General features: G+C 33.0%; 3 protein-coding genes across 5 annotated transcripts; 1 reads left to right on the top strand and 2 right to left on the bottom strand.

The window, feature by feature from the left end:
- Positions 1 to 235: 235 nt before the first annotated feature.
- Positions 236 to 7783, bottom strand: LOC130798676 (cytochrome P450 72A13-like). 3 transcript variants are annotated; one of them, XM_057661770.1, is made up of 6 exons: positions 7707 to 7783; positions 3576 to 3750; positions 2612 to 2829; positions 2257 to 2501; positions 1779 to 2175; positions 236 to 1698 (listed from the first exon to the last, which is right to left on the bottom strand). In XM_057661770.1, exons 1-6 carry the CDS (start codon positions 7707 to 7709, stop codon positions 1273 to 1275), a joined length of 1464 nt encoding a protein of 487 aa, XP_057517753.1. In that variant the 5' UTR covers positions 7710 to 7783; the 3' UTR covers positions 236 to 1272. The 3 variants fall into 3 exon arrangements, with proteins under 3 accessions (XP_057517753.1, XP_057517752.1, XP_057517754.1); XM_057661769.1 differs by lacking the exon at positions 7707 to 7783 and having other exon boundaries at positions 3576 to 5034; XM_057661771.1 differs by lacking the exons at positions 2612 to 2829; positions 7707 to 7783 and having other exon boundaries at positions 2257 to 2440; positions 3576 to 5268.
- On the bottom strand, positions 6132 to 11630 carry LOC130798674 (cytochrome P450 CYP72A219-like). The gene is made up of 6 exons (XM_057661765.1): positions 11199 to 11630; positions 9374 to 9591; positions 8922 to 9166; positions 8425 to 8821; positions 7707 to 8134; positions 6132 to 6224 (listed from the first exon to the last, which is right to left on the bottom strand). The coding sequence occupies exons 1-5, from the start codon at positions 11482 to 11484 to the stop codon at positions 7709 to 7711; spliced, it is 1572 nt and encodes a 523-aa protein (XP_057517748.1). The 5' UTR covers positions 11485 to 11630; the 3' UTR covers positions 6132 to 6224; positions 7707 to 7708.
- Positions 11631 to 14927: 3297 nt separating this feature from the next.
- On the top strand, positions 14928 to 18951 carry LOC130798680 (protein S-acyltransferase 18). Its single transcript, XM_057661775.1, has 8 exons — positions 14928 to 15215; positions 15321 to 15434; positions 15519 to 15944; positions 16054 to 16125; positions 17161 to 17289; positions 17379 to 17459; positions 17603 to 17773; positions 18263 to 18951. Exons 1-8 carry the CDS (start codon positions 15168 to 15170, stop codon positions 18755 to 18757), a joined length of 1536 nt encoding a protein of 511 aa, XP_057517758.1. The 5' UTR covers positions 14928 to 15167; the 3' UTR covers positions 18758 to 18951.
- The last annotated feature ends 314 nt before the right edge of the window (positions 18952 to 19265 follow it).

Consider the following 19265-nt stretch of genomic DNA (forward strand, 5'->3'; position numbering starts at 1 on the left):
CTAATACAACTAATACTATACTAATAATATAAATATGACTAATATTATATTAATACGACTAATAATATACTAATATGACTAATATTATACAAATACAACTAATATTATATATAAACTAGACTAATATAATATTATTACAACTAATAATATACTAATACAACTAATACTATACTAATAATATAAATATGACTAATATTATATTAATACGACTAATAATATACTAATATGACTAATACTACACTAAGACGACTATCATATGCTAATTATATATTAATACAATCAACTAATATAATAATATAATAGTAATATATTAATAATTACTATACGACTAATAATATACTAATACTGCACCAATATGCCAAATACTATACTAATATGCCTAATGCTACATTATGACTTAAGCAAATAACAAAATTAAAGTATATATAACACCTCGGCTACATCGGACCGTTAATGATTACCCTTTGTGGCTATAGACTCGCGCAGGCCAACTCATGTTCTAAGATTGCCCTCCATCAAGTACACTTATCTTTAGAGTTCTTAACAAACGGGCTTCGTTGAAAAAAAGATGCACCTTATTAATATATGAGTAGTATATCAATCATTTTTAAACTCAACTCGGGATATCAAAACACAAGTATGAGGTATAAAGCAGTTAAATATAAGTCATTAGTCTATATGCATGTACAGTTCACAAGAAAAACAATTAAATAGTTTGTGGCTTAGTAGTTTGAAATGTTGTTTGTTACCTTTGTTGCGGAAGTTCGATTCCTCACTCTTGCAATTGTTTTATAGCATTAGAAAGTTTTATGATTAAGGAAAATTAGTATCGGAAATGAGTTTTGAAAAAGACATTTGCGGACGAGTTAAGGGACAAGCTTGATTAAATTTTTTTATAATTTTTATGCGAACAGGTTGCTACTAGATGGAGGTGTTTGCAAATCGCAACCAATTTGCTAACATCTCTCATATGGTCGCAATTTGCGACCAGACCAAGACTAAATAACTGTATTCTAACCATACCAAAGTGGTCGGTATAGGCATATAGCGGCTACTTAGTGGCCATTTTATCTGGTCATTATTTTTGCCAAAATAAGCATTCTCAATTCATGAACAATCTAAAATTGCTAGACGTTTTTACGAGATAATGGAATTTTCTATCCTAGAGAGGTGTATGAAGAACAAGCATTTGGCAGACCTAGTTAAGAAGAAAGCATTCTCAACTCATTCTTTATTTAGCATACACCAGATATACTCTCTCGTTTCGTATCATCAAAGCTTGTGTAGGATTATCGGAGCCCCATGTTGAGGTTGCAGAAACAGAACATTTATGGGTGCATGAGTATAGGATGCTGAAAGCTCAAACCAAAACTGTTGTAAAATCATTGTTAAAGCAATTTTAGCTTCTGTCATGGAAAACCTTTCCCCTATGCATATTCTTGGCCCCATTCCAAACGGAAAAAATGAGCTATTTCCTTTTGTTGCCTTGGAGATCCCTTCAGAGAACCTCTCTGGCTTGAACTCGTGGGCATCGTCTCCCCAAAGTTCCTTATCGCGGTGAACCAAAATTACCGGGAAAAAGATCAATGATCTTGAGGGAAGTGAGAGCTCACCTAGATCGGTATCCTTATATATCCTTCGTGCCATTTGAATTACCGGTGGGTACAGCCTCAGGACCTCGTAAAGTATAATTGTAACCTATAACAAATACACTATTGTTCAAATTATATTCTTTGTGACAGCCTTTAATGAAGGTTTAAAAATAGAAGAAAGCTTACTATCTTCAAATGCCTTAAACCTTCGAAATCTGGTACATTATCTCCGAATGTTTGAATAACTTCTTCTCGTGCTCGTGCTTGCCAATCTTGATGCTTGCTCAACAAAATCAATGTCCATACTAACAATGTCGAAGTAGTTTCATGTCCCGCCAAGTAGAATAGTTTACACTCTTCGATTACTTCTTCGAGACTCATCCCTACTTGTCGATCATTGTTCTTGCCAACAGCTTGTCGAATTTCATTTAGATTGGAATCCATGAGTATACCCAACAAGTCCGTCTTCACTTCTTCTCCCGCCTCAATTTCCTCATTTCTCTTATTGATAAGTGCACGTATTAAAATATTAATTCGATCTTCTAGCTTCTTAAATCTCCTATTTTTGGGTGCAGGTAGGAATCTGGAAACACAAATGGTTAAGCCCAAGTAAATTGCAGTCTTTAGTAGGATAACTGCAGAATGTTATAGGTTATAAAACTACCTATATCCTGGGATAGCAATTGAGTGAATCATATTATTAACCAATTCAGTTTGTTCTTTCAGAAGTTCGAATATCTTTTGTCCGTCCTTAAAGCTACTACCAAACGCTGCTCGAGAGATCACATCTGCTGTGAGTTTCTTTATATCTGGCCACACATCTAGCTCCCCGGATTCTGTTTCAGCTACTGTCATTTCCCATTTATTGATCATTTCAGCACAACTATCACAGAATGCTGACAGCATAAGCTGTAACAACCCATAAAAAGATGCAACTATTACGGAATGTGACATCATGAGCTACTTAGACACCTAACAGCTACCTTCTGTGGAACAGATCTAAAAGTTAAAGTAAATACCTTTAACTTTTCTGTATGGAAGGCAGGATTAATGATTTTCCGATGTTGTGCCCATTTCTGACCCTCATAGCTAACTAGACCTGGAAAAAGCTTGTCAAAAATAGGGCTGAACTTTGCTTTTTGGAAATCATGCATATTTGTGAAGGCCTCTTTGATTAATTCTGGCTTTGAGATTGATATCACAGGCATAGGACCAACCCAAACGAAGAAGACCTTTCCTGCATCAGGGTTCTCACTTCTCACCATCAAACACATTTAATCCCTATAAACTGTAATATTTCGATGGGAACAAAGATTCATAGTTATTTAATTTTGGAATATAATAGACTACTAAATTGACTCATCAAATTATATACACATTGCAGACGATGTTTGCTACCAAGATCAACCGGAAACAAGCTCTTTGTTATACTAACTAGGGTAAGGTTGCATACATCGACCCTCGATCAAAGAATTATAGTACTAAAAATTAACTAGGATAAGGTACATCAACCCCCAATCAAAGAATTTTAGCTAATTTGAGTCCAGAATAACATAATTCGTCAGCTAATTACCTTTTAGAATTCGCGATTCGTTCAAAATGACCCTAGAATAGCTCAAAACCGACCATAATTCGTTTTTTTGATTCACAATAATTATGCGACAGTGTTTGAGTCTATCACCTCTATTTTATTACTAAAAAGTATGTACATATTGGAGATGATGTTTGCTACCAGGGTCGACCAAAAACATCTCTTTGTTACTAACTTACTAATTAAGGTAGGTTGCATACATGGACCTCCAATCAAAGAATTATACCTTTTTTTGAAAGAAATCAAAGAATTTACTTGATTTGAGTCTATTAACTCTATTTTATTACCAAAAATGCCAAAGATTTCGATTAACAACAACAAAATTAACATTTATAACAAGAAAGGAAAGTAACTAAAAGGGCAAACAAGAGTTGAAAATTAAGAATACATACCAAATCTGACGGAATTTTGATAGCCAAAAGGTTCAATACGCTGAAAATACTCATGGGTGAAGGAATTCATGGGTTTTTGTAATGCTGAAGTTCTCATGGAGAAGTGTTTTTTCATGTCTCCAAACAAGAAGTTGTACGAAGTACCAGGTGTACCTTGTCGTCTGAGAAATTTCTCCTGTTTTTTGGGTATCACCCATAACCAGTTTGTAATTAAGATTAAGATTGCAACAAATACTAAGCTCACTAGTGTTTTCAGAATATCAATTTCTGTCAATAATGCCATTTGTTTATGATGACAGATCTTGACACAAGTTTATTGTAAGACTATCTGTTCCCTTTAATGATGAAAGGATAAACAATGATTGAGAGGGAAAAGTCAACCCCAATGGGCTTGTGTTAATGATTACCTGATGTAGGGAGAATCTTAGTTCGAGTTTGCCTAAATCATCACTTGAAACATTTGATTAAAAAAATATTAATATTGAATTGGATTAGATGATATAGAAAGATGACGGTTAAGTTGGTGTAGTAGACATATATAGATGAGTATTCGACTCACCTTACCAAGATATAATAATGGAACAAATTGGTAGAATTTTCACCTGTCTATTTCTATCATCCCTCATTGTTTTGGGACGCAAAAGCGAATAGCCCGATAAAAATTAATTAGATCAATTTAAAACCGCTCTGATACCATATTAAAATATAACAATGGTGAAATGAATTATGTGTTTGTATATTCTATTATGCCGAGAGTACATAGGCTTCATGCCTTTTATACAATTAGATTAGAATAAGTTAACCAATATCCTAAAAATTTGTACAACTAAAAGATAGCCGGAAAAGAAAAGCATAACTAAAATTTCCCAAGTATCCTCCTAAACAATCTTCAACAATATTTAATGTAATGGGAGTTTTATGGAGTATTTAGTAAGATAACACATGGCGAGTATTTGAAAAAAATAAGATTATTTAACAACTTTATTCAAAAAAAAGCTTCGTTCAAACTTTATTCCCAAAATAAGCGTTCTTACCTCCAAACCTAGGCTTGGTGTATACTCGCACTTACTAACAGCGAAATAAGAGAAATGGTCAAAAATTTAGTCAAGAGATATGTCGCTCTTACTAACAGCGACTTAATGGTTGACTGGTCAAACTATTAAGTCGCTGTTACTAACAGCGACTTCATGCGTTCTAAATTTCTATAGAAACTCCTTCTTTCTCATTTCACTTTACTTCGTTGAGAGCCCTAATAACCCATGAAAATATCCCTCTTCTTTCCACCATTAAAATCAACTTCAATCGTTCACTTAATCTCATCAAATTTCAAGTTTGTACTACCAATTAAGTCTGTCATCTTACTACATTAACTTCAGGTAATAATTTTTTTGTTTTTTTTTCTTTTTTCGAAAATTTAGGGTTTATATTTGTTCATGAAGTTTCAATTAAATGCAGGTTCATAAACTTGCAAATTACTACTCCTTGGTGATCTACATCTTATTAAGGTACCTTTTTATTATAATTTTTTTAGTTTTTTTTGTTTTTTAAAAGTATGTCATTTAAAGTGGTCATTTATACTTAAACTCTATAAATATGTCAAATGTACTTGTTATTTTCTATGATTTTCATAATGTGGTTGTTTGTTCATGAATTTAATGTAGAAAATGTTTGAATTTAATGTAGAGAATATTTGAATGCAAACCCTAATTTTGAGCAATGTACTTGCTTTCTTATGAACTTGATGGTGATGTTGATTTTGTACATTATTGTAGAAATGGCTTCATTTCATATGACTGTCGTATGTTTTTGGAATGGTTCAATTCGATAAAGTAGTAGCAATGTTAAGTATGTTGGGGGAAGACGTAAACTGTTTGCATGCAACTCAAACATGGATTTGAATGAATTTAAACATCTTATATGCTCTAAGATTGGCATTATTGACACTACAAGAAGTACTGTTAAATTAAGTTTTAAGTACAATATGAGTGGAGAATTGTTAGCGCTTCCGATTGAGGATGAGGAGGCTATAGATGCAATGTGGGAGTATTCAAAGTCTACCTCTATTCCTTCTTTAGAGTTATATGTAGAAGAGGTACCCTTAGGGAATCAAGATGTCAATGTTGTAGAAACAAATGTATTTCTGAATGTAACTTCTTCTGCTCCTTCTCATACGCCCTTCCCTACCCAAGAAACCCAAAATCCCATTATGCCATCTTCCTCTTCTCCTTCTCATGAACCCAATCAACTTCAAATTCAAGTCTCAAATGATAATACTTTTAACTTAGAAGATACAAATGAGCCTTGGGGTGATGTTCATAGTGAGAGTAATGAATTCGTTGAAGCTCCTTCTGAGGATGATGTGAGTGTTGACGAGGAGGCTCTAGTTAATGACATGAGCTTAGGCAACATTCTAACAATCATTGCTCCTACACCTTATGCACTAGTTCCCCCTCGAGACCCTAGTGTACTGACGATGCAGGCGGATCACAGGAGCACCGACGATGATGCACTTTGTAAGTATTCTTCAACGTTGATTATTATCCATAGAACTTACATGTTATACGTTTCATTAATACTTCAGTCTTAATGTAGGCACAGGGCATTGCATCTGTCATCAGCTCCACCCGAGCATCATGCGACGGCCTCTTACTATCGTAGGAGGAGGATTAGCATTAGTATACAGTTTGTATATATTGAACATTAATGATATTTTGTATATATTGAACATTTGTACATATTCAATATTTGTAACATTTGGACTTTTTTGTATAATTTGTAATATATATGTAGATGTATATATTTTTATCGTATTATCACACATTTATTATGAATGAAATGATGTTAAGTACTCTGAGTTTTCGGTGATGAATCATTCCGCCAAGAATGCAGTATGAATTTAATCAAAAACACACAGACAATCATATTCAAATAGGGAAAATGCTCTCGAAAATTCAACACAATTTCATTCATGTTCAACGAGTCCATATCAATGGCTATTTTCAACTTCATAACGGTTATTTTTCAATTTTACAATGGTTAGTTTAAATCATACAAAAAGATCAACAAAAGTCAAACCAGGTCAAGGATTATGTCGCTGTTAGTAACAACGACTTAATAATTTGACCAGTCAACCATTAAGTCGCTATTAGTAACAACGACATATTTCTTGACTAAATTTTTGACCATTTCTTTTAATTCGCTGTTAGTAAATGCGAGTATACACTAAGTTTAGGTTTGGAGGCAAGGACGCTTATTTTGGGAATAAAGTTTGAACGAAGCTTGTTTTTTGAATAAAGTTGTTAAATAATTTTTTTTTTTTCAAATACTCACACATGGCTACAAAATTGGCCTAGTAAGCCTAATAGCCTATAATCCACATTAGGTAGTGAGTTAGTGGAGTAAGTGGCAAAAACACAGAACCATGATATTGGAGAATAATTAACAAGAGACAAAAATAGTTTATAAACAGTTACATAAGCACTAAAGATTCCATTCATTCTTGCCTTTACACATATATTGAGTTGTTGAAGAATTCTAATTAATCCTCTTTGATAGTGTGTTATGGATTATGGTAAATTGTTGTTGTGGATGTGTTTATTTAGATATTTAGTCAGTTTTTTGTAATTATGATGTTTTGCGTTTGATAATTTTGAATTATGTGGATATTTAATTAACAGAGTCGTCTTGAATAATTATGGAGTTGTACAGAGTTTTAAACACAGATAAAAAATGATGAGTGTATGAGATTTGAACTCATATCTTTTTGTCACGTTAGCTTCTGATATCATGTCAATGAACTAACTCAATTAAAAACTTAAACCAAAGGTTAAAGCTCCAAAATATGTTACACTCCATAGACCATAGCATCGGGCAAAATTTGGAATTTCGGTATCTTGTTTGCATAGATTCATCGTGCATAAGTCAAAAGATAAGCAGTGATACAAATTAGTACAAAAGTGGATCACCAATTATTTTAGGTATGTACGAAGAAGTGTTTTATCAACAATATTACTTATACAACACAATGAAGAAGAAACAAACTAAGGAGAGTTCTAATGAACTTTTACCCTAAAATTTACACAAAAAATGGAATTAAGGAGCAATTTTTAGAAATAATGTACAGAATATTACCATCAAAGCTTCTGTAAGATCAACTGAGCACCATGTTGAGGCTGTAAGAACATAACAGTCATGGGTGCATGAACATATGATGGTGAAAGCTCAAACGAAAAGCGTTGTAGAATCATAGATATCGCCATTTTTGCTTCAGCCAATGCAAATTTTTCACCTAGGCATATTCTGGGTCCCCAACCAAATGGGAAAAATGAATTATTTCCTTTTGTTGCCTTGGAAATTCCCTCAGCAAACCTCTCTGGCTTAAATTCATGTGCATCATTACCCCAAATTTCCATATCTCGATGAATAGATATTACTGAGAAAGAAAACAATGCACCTGATGGAAGAGACAATGCTCCTAGATTTGTATCCTGTTTTACTCTTCTTGAAAGTTGCATTACAGGTGGGTAAAGTCTAAGAACTTCATACAATATCATTGTCACCTAAAACAAGCAAAAAATTTTGTTTGAAATGGTTAATATGGTTTCGGATTATAATGGACTATATAAAATGACTTATTATGACAAGTAATCATATGTAGTTTTTTTCTATGTGAAGTTGTGTGTATATTTGCTAACAGGGTCAATCAAAACAACCACTTTGTTAGTACCAACAAGGGTAAGGTTGCATACATCATACCCTCTTGACTCCCCCCAGATAGAAGTCACTGAAATAGTATTGGCGTAATGGAATGATATCAATTATTTTCATGAATGAACTGCAGAGAACTTACAGTTTTTAAATGGCTTAAGCCTTCAAAATCTGGCACACTACTCCCAAATGTTTGTATGACTTCTTCTCGTGCTCGTACTTGCCAATCTCGGTGTTTGCTAAGCATAAGCAATGTCCAAACCAACAATGTGGATGTTGTTTCTTGTCCAGCCAAGTAGAACAGTTTACACTCATCAATTACCTCATCAAGACTCATCCCAAAGTTCCCATTAGCCTTGCTGCCAACACCTTGTTGGATTTCTTTTGCATTCGAATCCATAAGTAAACCCAACAGATCCGCCTTTGGTGATTCTCCAACATCAATATCCTTCTTCCTCTTCTTGATAATTTTATGCAGTAGATTATGTATTTGGTTTTCAACTTCCTTAAACCTCCTGTTCCTTGCTGTGGGAAGGAATCTAAACAAAACAGCCAATATCAAATCTATCTAATCAAGCACAATTATTTGTCAAGTGGGAAATTAGTAACTGAAACTGCAGTTATATGAAAAAAAGTTACCTATATCCGGGGATGTAAACTGATTGTACAATGGCTAGAGCTAAATTAGTCTGCTCCTTTAGAAGTTCAAAAATTTGTCGCCCTTCTTCATAGTTGCTACCAAATGCTGCTCTAGAGATCACGTCTGCTGAGAGTTTCATTAGATCCGGCCACACATTTAACTCACCCGAACCCATTTCAGCAACCTCAATCTCCCACTTATTGATAATCTCTGCACAACTTTCATAGAATGCTGGTAGCATAAGCTGTAAGAAGCATCAAAACCCGAGTTATAATGAAGTTTAATGCTCATATATCTAATCAAGGCCACGCATTATTCCTCTGCCCCTTTGAATTTGCTCTAATAAGTACAAAAAGCTCTGACTTCAATTTCCGAGCCATAGCAAATTCAAAAGAACAGTAGCAATAATTGTTAAGGGAAAATGCTCAAGAGTTAAAAGGGTATTAGTAACCTTCAGCTTCTCCATATGGAAGGCAGGATTAATAATCTTTCGATGTTTAGCCCATTTTTCTCCTTCATAGCTGACAACTCCTGGAAATAGCTTGTCAAAAACGGGGTTCACCTTGGGTTTCGTAAACTCATTTGTCTTGATGAAAGCCTCTCTGATCAACTCTGGCTTTGAGATATGTATCATTGGTATAGGACCAAGCCAGACGATGTAATCCTTTCCTGCATTTATCAATTAAATTAGTTTCATCACTAATTCATTGTCACTGTGTCCCTTATTTCGATCAGGTCAAAGATTTAGATTTTTTTGGTTTCGAAAACGATATTAAGTTGCTCATTGAATTGTGTGCACTTTTTATCTATGTGAAGTTGCTGATAAAATTTGTGACTAAGAGTCAATTGGAAATAATCTCTTTATTATCATTAGTAAAGATGCTCCCTTTACTTGGGGGTTTAGTTGTTTACGCCATTTCCTCTTGTCCTTACCCTTGAGGGGTATGAGTATGGTATGTCCGCTACCTCTTTTCCCGGAGCCTGTCTTTGTGCGGAATGTTGGGCTAATAATGATGATGATATCATTAGTAAATTTAAGGTTACGTTGAATTACCATTATTGAAACAGTGCACTTCATGAATAATATACTATAAATCATTTTCATTAGTCATTACCAATATTTGATACCAACGAACAAACGGATTGTTAAGGGAATTGGTGTAATGAATGTAGTGACTAGTTCCTTGTAGCTACTTCAAATTCATTCTGTCCAAAAGAAATACTATTCTATTCTACTAAATTTGTTACTGTAGAAGTTTTTATGCCGTAAGTCCCCTTAGACTCATCTTTGGGTAGGTTGACATATGGAAGATGTCCCTAGCACATAGATGAGATCTTTATAGTGGCTCTTTTAAAAAAAGGAAGAGTGGTGAAAATGGTTCAAAAGTAAAAGTTGACTCGATTTGTTTGATAATTAGTAATTTGTGTCAACACTAAAAGTATACTCGGTTTCCGGATAGGCCACAAAAAAGTGACTCGGTCTTCCTCTCTAGATGCGGGCTTTTTGCGCTCAGTTTGTTATTGAATGTAAGTGTATTAAGATATATATACTCCCTCCTATTCATCTTAAGTGTCTCATTTTCTTATTGGGTCAAGTCACTTTAAATGTCTCATTTCTATTTTAGATACTTTAACTTTACCAATTTATCCCTACTAAACTTAACTTTTTTACACCTTTACACTTACTAACTCCACTTTACACCTATAAAAATTTAAAAACTCTACGGTTTTCTTTTACACATGTGATTCCATTTGACCACCTAAAAAATAGTAAAAAGTCAAATAGAACACTTAGGAGAATAGGAGGGACTATATCATAAATAGCTTAATCACACATTCATTAGATCAAGTATGTTAATACTTTCTAATCCCTCTCTCAACGATTGTAATCCTAAACTCTCTAACCCTCCCTTCTTCTCCAAACTATAAATCACCCTTGTAAACCTAATTGAATGTTTTAAGAAAGTTTGTTTTCATCAATAAAACATCAAGATCAGCTGACCAGGTGGAGTTAACCCTCGGTCGGGAAACCACGTTAAATGGTGATTAATTATACACAATTGTTGTGTTAGGGGTTCTTACATCAATTTTTCCTATTCAATTTAGCTCATTAAACGTTCTAAACTACTTAAATTACTTTATAAACAACAGTTACATTGCAATTTTCAACATAAAACCAAAAAATATTAATGCAACAAAATGAACACACGAGTATATACAAACATTAGAAGCTTCCAAAACGAAATTAATTTCAGACATTAAGTGAGACTACATACCATATTTAGAGAGAATCTGATGGCGAAGAGGTTCAACGCGACGAAAATAATCGTCGGAGAAGTGAGTCATAGGTGTTTTCAAAGCCTGATTGCGCAACAACGAGAAATCTTTAAGATCACCAAACAAAAACCTGTAAGAATTACCATATATACCTTGTTGATTCAGCATTTTCTGCAACTTTTTAGGTCTTAACCAAATCCAGTCTACCACTCTAATGAAGCCTGTCACAATAACTACACAGATCAATGACACTAAAATAGACATCATTTCTGTCGATGCTACCATTTTTAAAGATCAAAAGAATACTGATGAAATTCAAATAAGATGATGTCGAATTGTTAGAGTTAGATGTGTTTATATAAGTTTGTTTACATTTCTAAGTTTGTATCGACTTTGAGAAGGAAATTCAGAGGACGTCAGAGATGACGTTCGTTGGGTGGCTCCATATTTAATCAAAGTATATTCATTAATTTAAATACTACTAGTAGTAATATAGAAGTACTAGTTATATTGCTTATTTTCTTGGCGAACAAGTAGTGTTATTATTAAAAGTGTGTTGTCCAAGAAAATGAAAAATTATTACTATAGTCTACCATCATATTTCTTCCTATTCATCCAAATAGGTGTATGGTACGAGAAAATGATAATTTGAGGATAAAAAGATAAATTAAAATTGAAAATTAATAGTTGGAAATTATTTAAATACAACTCAATCTCTTGTTTGATATGTTAATGAGAATATATAAAAATTGTAATATTTCTTGTTTGATAGGTGGGGATGAGATTAGAAAATAGGTCGGGCTCAAATAAAAATAGGTCAGGCCTTTATTAAAATAAAATGGGCCCAAATGGGCCGTGATCCTCTTGACCCTATCCGGCGCGATCAGCCCGTTTATAAAATTGTCTTCATGAATTTTTATTCAAATAAACATGTTTGATTGAAATAAATAGCCTATAATTTTATTATTTGCATTTGTCCATTATAACTAAATTATAAACTTTTATAAATTAATAATATTGTATCATAACTAAAGCAAATTTAAAAATAACAAAGGCTCATGTAAAGCCCATTTTAAGCCCAATCCATTTTCAAAATAAAAGGCCCATTTAAAGCTCACTTTTTTAGAAAATTTGAAATCTTTAAGTTAAAAAATCAAAAAAATGAACCAAATAATCCAACTTTCAAACTTACTCCAAAAGTAAGCGTGAAATTCTCAAACCTGAGGTTTGGGGATGTTCACAGTTAGTCAAAAAAGACAAAATAGCTGTTCGCAGTTAGTAACTGCGAACAACTATTTGACCTGTTTTTGTGGAGCATGTGCGAACAGGTCAAAACAGGTCTAATAGTTGTTAGCAGTTAGTAACTACTAATAACTATTTTTGTCTTTTTTGATCTGTTCACAGTTAGTAACTGTGAACAGCCCCAAAACTTCAGATTTGAAATTTCACGCTTACTTTTGAAATAAGTTTAAAAGTTGGATTATTTGGTTCATTTTTTAAATTTTTTGACTTAAAGATTTCAAATTTTCACTTTTTTTAAGGATCGGATTAGGGCCCCAAAAAACCTCCGGCCCATTATACACCCCTAAATGAGATTAAGATTAAAATAACAAATTACCAATTTATTTGTTAATTAATTAAGAGAATACAACACTTTTCTAATATTAATAGAATTTTTTAGATAGTATATATATTAATTTTATCAAATAATAACTTTAATGGAGAAAATGTGAAGACTATTAGCATTAAAAAAATTAAAATATTAAAATTAGTAAAAATCAGTTTTTATCGGTAAAAATCAATTTTAACTAGTAAAAATCAGTTTTAATTAGTAAAATTTTAGTAATAATTTATAACTAAAAATCAGTTATAATTAGTTAAATCAGTTTCAATCAGTAAAAATCAATTTTAATTATCAAAAATCAATTACATAAACTAATCATTTAAGATCTAAAATTGTAAGAGTTGTTTATTAATATAAATTATATTCAATTAGTTCATTAGTACTTAGGTCAAGTACAAAGTCTAATACAACTATGTATCGATTTATCTAACAACTATGTATCAATTTATCTCAATTTGAGCACGTAGGTTCTAAATATGTTTAACATGTTCAATCGCACAGGGTTCCAAAAAATTGAAGGCATCAATATTAAATTACAACATAGTATATGTTAAGTGTCTAAAAATACAAAATTACTAGAAAAGTACCATAAATTTTTAAATTGCATAATTCAAAAAATTATTTAATTTTTTTTTGCCCCTACTCAATTTTATTAGTCTTGTAAACTCTAAGTTATATATTCCCTTCAATTTATTTTTATGTTATCATTTGTTTTTTTATATTATTCATCAATTACTCTCACTTTATATTTTATTCTTAATTCATAAGTTTAAACATAATCAAGTGAGATATTACTGAACATGTAATGTAATGATACCGATGATTCTTAATTCATAAGTTTAAGCATAGTCAAGTGAGATATTAGTGAAAGAAATTAAAAAAAAAAGTGAAATCATTGTCAAAAAAGAAACTTATGCAAAAATAGTGGGATTGTCTCGTGCATAAATCTAATGGTAGGACAATGATGTCAATTGACATTAATTAAATAAAAAAACATAATATCAATTAATAGAGTTAGATGAGTTGGTAGAATATACAAACTATAGATTGTCTTATAGTGAGACCAAACAGATACGGACTGATCAATTTTCATTTTGTTTTTTTTTTTTGGTTATCTTTTGTGGCTGCAATTGGGATCAATTTTGACTTAAAAATAATCTATTTTAACCTTAAAGTGATCAATTTCAACTTAAGGTATATGACCTAAATGGGTTAACTATGACCTTTTTAAAATAATTAATTTTAACCTTAAAATGATCAATTTCAAGTATATGACCTTAAATGGATTAACTCTGAACTTTTAAATTGATCAATTTTGACTTGAAAGTAATCAATTTGAACCTTAAAATGATAAGTTATATACAAAGTGATCAATTATATCATTAGAGCGGACAAATTTAACTTGATAACTGACAATTTTAAAAATAATCAATTATAACTTCAAAGTGATCGTTTAAAATTTATTATGCTAAATTACAAGTCATCACCTATATAGTGAACAATTATAACTTATAATTTTAAAGAGGTCAATTAAAACCTTAAAGCGATCAATTACAATTTTAAAATGGTCAATTTTGACTTTCAAGTAATAAATTATAAACACTAAATTTTAAATGAGATGGTCCCATGGTGAGACCATTTTAATGTACTGACTCAATATATACTTTTTGTCTTAAAGTGATAACTTATAACGTTAAAATAATCACTTATAATCTAAAAATATTCACTTTTTATAGTCTTAGAATGATTACTTATAACCTTAAAACGATCACTTACGATCTTAAAGTATTCAATTAAAGGAATGAGCTTTATATGAGCCCGCCTCATGGTGAGACGGTCTCATATAAAACAAGCTGAATTATAAATTATCGGTTATAGCAAAACACCAATTTTAACATTAAAATTATCAATTGTAACCTTAACTTGATCAATTTAATAATTGTATATTTTAATTTAAAAAATCAAAATTAACTATTTTTTATATAAATTATCAATTGTAACCTTAAATTGATGAATTAAGTCCTTTTCAAGAGTTCTTGCTAGAAGTATTAACACAGCACTTGACATATCCCCTTTAATCCTGCCCCGGTCAACTTTGGCTGGGCCCGACCCGATTCCCGAGCCTTTGAGATTCTAGTACCGATAGGCTAATACCTCCAACTCCAAGCTTTCAAAATTCAAAAAACAGACCGTTGGGATTATATATTTGCATTTGTGATCAAGAGCAGAAGAAAATACTGAAGTCCGGCCATGAAGCTTAATCGAGCAACAACAACAAATCTTTGAAATTTATCAATCTCTGATTAGATTACAATTCAAAAGGATCCAAATTTGCAAGCTACGGATGAACGCCAGACGCCATGGTTGGCAACGTCCTCTCCATCCTTTACAGGTCAATTTCATAGTATTACTCTTTGATTGAAAAATTGGCACGAGATACAATTGAATTGTAATACGTTTTACTTTAATTAATTATATTTATGAATTATTCTTACAGATGGTGGGAATGGGCATCTACATTTTCTTGGTTGCGTCTTTCTACATCTTTCTGGGACCTTTGCTCGGCAATCGTATTGCTGAAATTGTTGTCATTTCGATCTTTTCTGCTGTGGTGATTTCTGTTACCATCTTTTCACTTTCGATTTTTGTCATTCATTTCAATTTACTTATTTTCAGTTTAACCTAATTTTTTCAGGCATTTGCAGTTATGGTTTTGTTTGTTAGATGCACAGCAACAAACCCATCTTCTAAGAACAATACCCACAAAAGGAAAGTGAAGTATAAAGCTAAAATAGTGAAGAAATTAAATTATGGGTTCATTTTAAAACAGATGATTATTAGGTGTTTTAGGAGGGTTGAACGTAAAATCCTTAAGAGTTGTATAAGGAGAAAGTATTTAGTAGATCCACGGATAGCAAATGGGCATGTTCTTTTGGACCCTCTGATTCCATTTCCTTTACCACCTCTTGTGACTAAAGAAGATGATGATTCAGTTGCGCCTGATTGTGACAAGGAAGATGATTTTTCCTTTTGTTCTTTGTGCAATTTTCACGTCAAGAAACCTAGCAAACATTGTCGGACTTGTAATCGTTGCGTTGAAGGATTCGATCATCATTGTCGGGTAAGATTGAGTAAGAAGTATTTGAAAATGTGGTTTATTACTTGTATTTGTATGGTATGGAGTGGTATGGTATGTATGGTGTTCACTCTATGTTATGTTTCTCTTGCAGTGGCTTAACAATTGTGTAGGGAAAAAGAATTATACAACATTCATCCTACTTATGGTATTTGTCTTGTTAATGGTGAGTTTTTAGCCTCTTGTTATGGATTTGATGCAATTCAATAATGTTCTTTCTAGTCCCTTGTATAAAGAATTATACACATTAATTAAAGTATTGCTCTTGACTTTGTAGGGCTCTAGTTCAAATGATAGTACTATATAAAGGGCTTTTCATATACAATAAAAAAAATGTATGTTTTGACTTTTGATCATTAGAATATTGTGTTGCGAATCGCTTAAATCATACATGTATGTGCTGAAACAATCCCTTAGCCCCAGGATCGTGAAAGAGGAAAAACCCCAATCACCACCATGGTCGAAAGGCAGGACGAAACGACTTGGATCCCTTCAGAGGTCCCAGCTCCTTGGGAAAAGCAACTTAGCCCCTTGAAGGATCAAACTTACTCCTTAGCTAAGTTGCAAGACAAGTGAAATGACCGGAAAAGCAACTCAGACCTCCCCAGTAGTTCATAATCATTGTGAACCCTAAAAGACATATCTTCAACTTCGCTGAGAGTGTTGATTGTTTTCTTCACAACTGGAACAATACATAAAATGAGTTTATTTACGATAAATTAGATTTTTTTTTCCTCTAATTTGGAGGCCATGAGCCCTTGTCCAGGCCATTTATCCAAACCAATGTCACGTGATTTGCTAATTTCCTCAAGAATCGCGAATCGAAAAAAGCGAATTATGGTTGATTTTGAGTTATTCTTGGGTAAATCTGATCAAATAGCGAATTTGCTAGCGAATTTTGTTACATTCCTCAAAACCGAACCTGATTGAAGGTCACATGCTTTAACATTTTGTTAGTGTCAATATAAGCTGTCAAACTTTATAGAAAAGATTTTTCTGAATAAATTTCCAAACATACTTCTTGTCTCAGCTTAAATATGTCAATTTGCCGAGTATTACATTTATTGTCGCGTTGATAGCGTGATTTGAACTAGAAAGGTAACAGAAAAATTTGACAGAGAAAGTAAGATCTATTGCCATATTATCGACTAAGGGACTAAACACATTGTATCTTTTGCTGAGTGTTTTGTGATAAATGCAGCTTTTTATGGAAGGAGGAACAGCTATTGCCATATTTGTTCGGTGCTTTGCTGATAAGAAAAAAATGGACGAGGATTTAACAAAGCAATTTCATTCCAAGTTTCCCAGGGGAATTCTCGCTGCAATATCTGTAAGTTTTTTATGATTTCGTGCTGCATAATATCTCGCAGTTGATGTCATGTGATTTGGCTCATTGATTGTCCCTGATCGAGCTTGTAGGTTATGCTGGTTTTGTTTACAGCCTATGGTGCAGCAGCTCTTGGGCAACTCTTTTTCTTTCATCTGGTCCTTATTCGCAAGGTAATTCTGATGCTTATGTCCTTTGTCCATATGAAGTATCTATCATACACTATCTGGGACCAAAACATATGGGTTATGGCAAATTGGCACAAGTTCGATACAGCGCGTTTATAGTTTGATAAGCATTGATTCTATTCCTGCAGGGAATGAGAACATATGATTACATACTGGCTATGAGAGAAGAGAATCATTTCAGTAGTTTGGACCCTTTGAATGATTCAGATTTCTCGTCAGATGATAGCAGTGAACCAGCTTCACCAAAAAGACCGACCATCAAGTTTCAGTTCATGTGTAAAGGACAGAACACAGATTCGGTAAGAAAATTTGATGTGTCACTCTATACTCTAATTGTTGTCCGATGTCGTTCACATGTGTGTTGTCTTGCGTTAATGGAATTTGGAAATAAGAGAAAGCAGCTATGTTTGAGCTTTAGGAACTGCTTCTTCCGTTGTGGATGTTAGAGTATATAACATATCCTAGAACCCAAACCATTAGCTTAAGCTTTTGGTTGAGGTGGTTCCTTGACATGGTATCAGAAGCCAACGTGACAAGAGGTCACGGGTTTGAATGTCAACCACCCCTCATTTAAAGTGGAATATTTAGTGCTAGATATGAGGAGGGCTTGTGCTGCATCCATACTTTTAGCCCAAATGGCTCTTGAGTGAGGAGGCGTGTTAGAGCATATAACATAGCCTGAGACCTCAACCATAAGTTTAAGCTTTTGGTTGAGTTGGTTCCTCGACAGTAGAACCTCCATTTGGCTTATAAGTGGTTGCTACTAACCATCTCCTAATGTATTTCAGAGTCCAGGACGATTAACTGTAAAAATAGATCCAAAATCTGGCACTTCGATCATGAACCAGAACCTACACTATCATGCCAGCATCGATCCATGGAAACTGATACATATGAGCAAAGAAAAAGCCATGAACGCTGCAGAGAAAGCCAAAGAGAAACAAAAGGTCGAGCATGAGTTGCTTAATCCACTTCCTTTCGAGATGAAAAATGGGCTACTGATGAAACCAGAACGAGATATGGAAAATCCAGGATTGGGAATGAGCCCTCACGTTTCAAAAGCAAGTCTTCCAGGTTCACCGAGGACATTCTCCAGCCCAAGAAGACGGTTTTCTGGCTCTCAAGCGACTTTGTCTAACGTGGGTGCACTGCAAAATCAGAAATACAGAAGTAGTTTCGACTTAAATTTAACAGAAGTGTCAAGGGAACTTGAAGATCATATATCAAAGCAGGCATTGTTTTCTGTTCTTAAAGACAGGACTGAAGCATCCCCAAAATACTAGTACTGTATCATACTTGTATTCTCAGTCTTTGAGAACTTTTTTCATAGATATTTATTTATTATCATTCATTTACCAAATGCAATTCTTTAATTATGTTCATGGTTTGGTCATTTTATTGTTTTGAATACTTTTCATATTGGGTAGTATCCCATTGCTTTCTTGCTTACAAATAGAAGATTATGACAGCTATGAAATCCTTTCTAGAATATCCTTATTTTGATATCCTTTATAGGAATATAACCAATATTTTTTTTTTGAAAATAAACAAAGATAAAATTATTAAAATTTGAATGGTAATATTATTTATTTTTGCCTTTTAAAAATTTTGAGGAATCCAAATCTAACATAGACCAAAGAAAATAGTGAAAAACCTCTACAAGAAAGAGAGCGGAGGGGGAATTAATATTTCTGTAGGTATTGAAAACTAAATCTTTAGGGCAATAAGTCAACAACCCATGATTCTCTCTTCAATAATTTTGGATTAATGTAATTAGTTTAATCAACCCTT

The sequence above is a fragment of the Amaranthus tricolor genome, chromosome 13, assembly GCF_026212465.1.
Source record: "Amaranthus tricolor cultivar Red isolate AtriRed21 chromosome 13, ASM2621246v1, whole genome shotgun sequence".
NCBI classification, from domain to species: Eukaryota; Viridiplantae; Streptophyta; class Magnoliopsida; order Caryophyllales; family Amaranthaceae; genus Amaranthus; species Amaranthus tricolor.

Excerpts from the sequence above, each read along its gene's own strand:
- LOC130798676 (XM_057661769.1), bottom strand. The coding sequence starts at position 3,858 with ATGGCATTATTGACAGAAATTGATATTCTGAAAACACTAGTGAGCTTA. Across the intron at positions 2,830-3,575 it reads TCAAAATTCCGTCAGATTTG|GAAAGGTCTTCTTCGTTTGG; the intron begins GTATGTATTCTT and ends ACCCTGATGCAG. Across the intron at positions 1,699-1,778 it reads GTTTAAGGCATTTGAAGATA|GTTACAATTATACTTTACGA; the intron begins GTAAGCTTTCTT and ends TATTTGTTATAG.
- LOC130798674 (XM_057661765.1), bottom strand. The coding sequence starts at position 11,484 with ATGGTAGCATCGACAGAAATGATGTCTATTTTAGTGTCATTGATCTGT. Across the intron at positions 9,592-11,198 it reads TCAGATTCTCTCTAAATATG|GAAAGGATTACATCGTCTGG; the intron begins GTATGTAGTCTC and ends TGATAAATGCAG. Across the intron at positions 8,135-8,424 it reads GCTTAAGCCATTTAAAAACT|GTGACAATGATATTGTATGA; the intron begins GTAAGTTCTCTG and ends TGCTTGTTTTAG.
- LOC130798680 (XM_057661775.1), top strand. The coding sequence starts at position 15,168 with ATGAACGCCAGACGCCATGGTTGGCAACGTCCTCTCCATCCTTTACAG. Across the intron at positions 15,945-16,053 it reads GATTCGATCATCATTGTCGG|TGGCTTAACAATTGTGTAGG; the intron begins GTAAGATTGAGT and ends TTTCTCTTGCAG. Across the intron at positions 17,460-17,602 it reads ATCTGGTCCTTATTCGCAAG|GGAATGAGAACATATGATTA; the intron begins GTAATTCTGATG and ends CTATTCCTGCAG.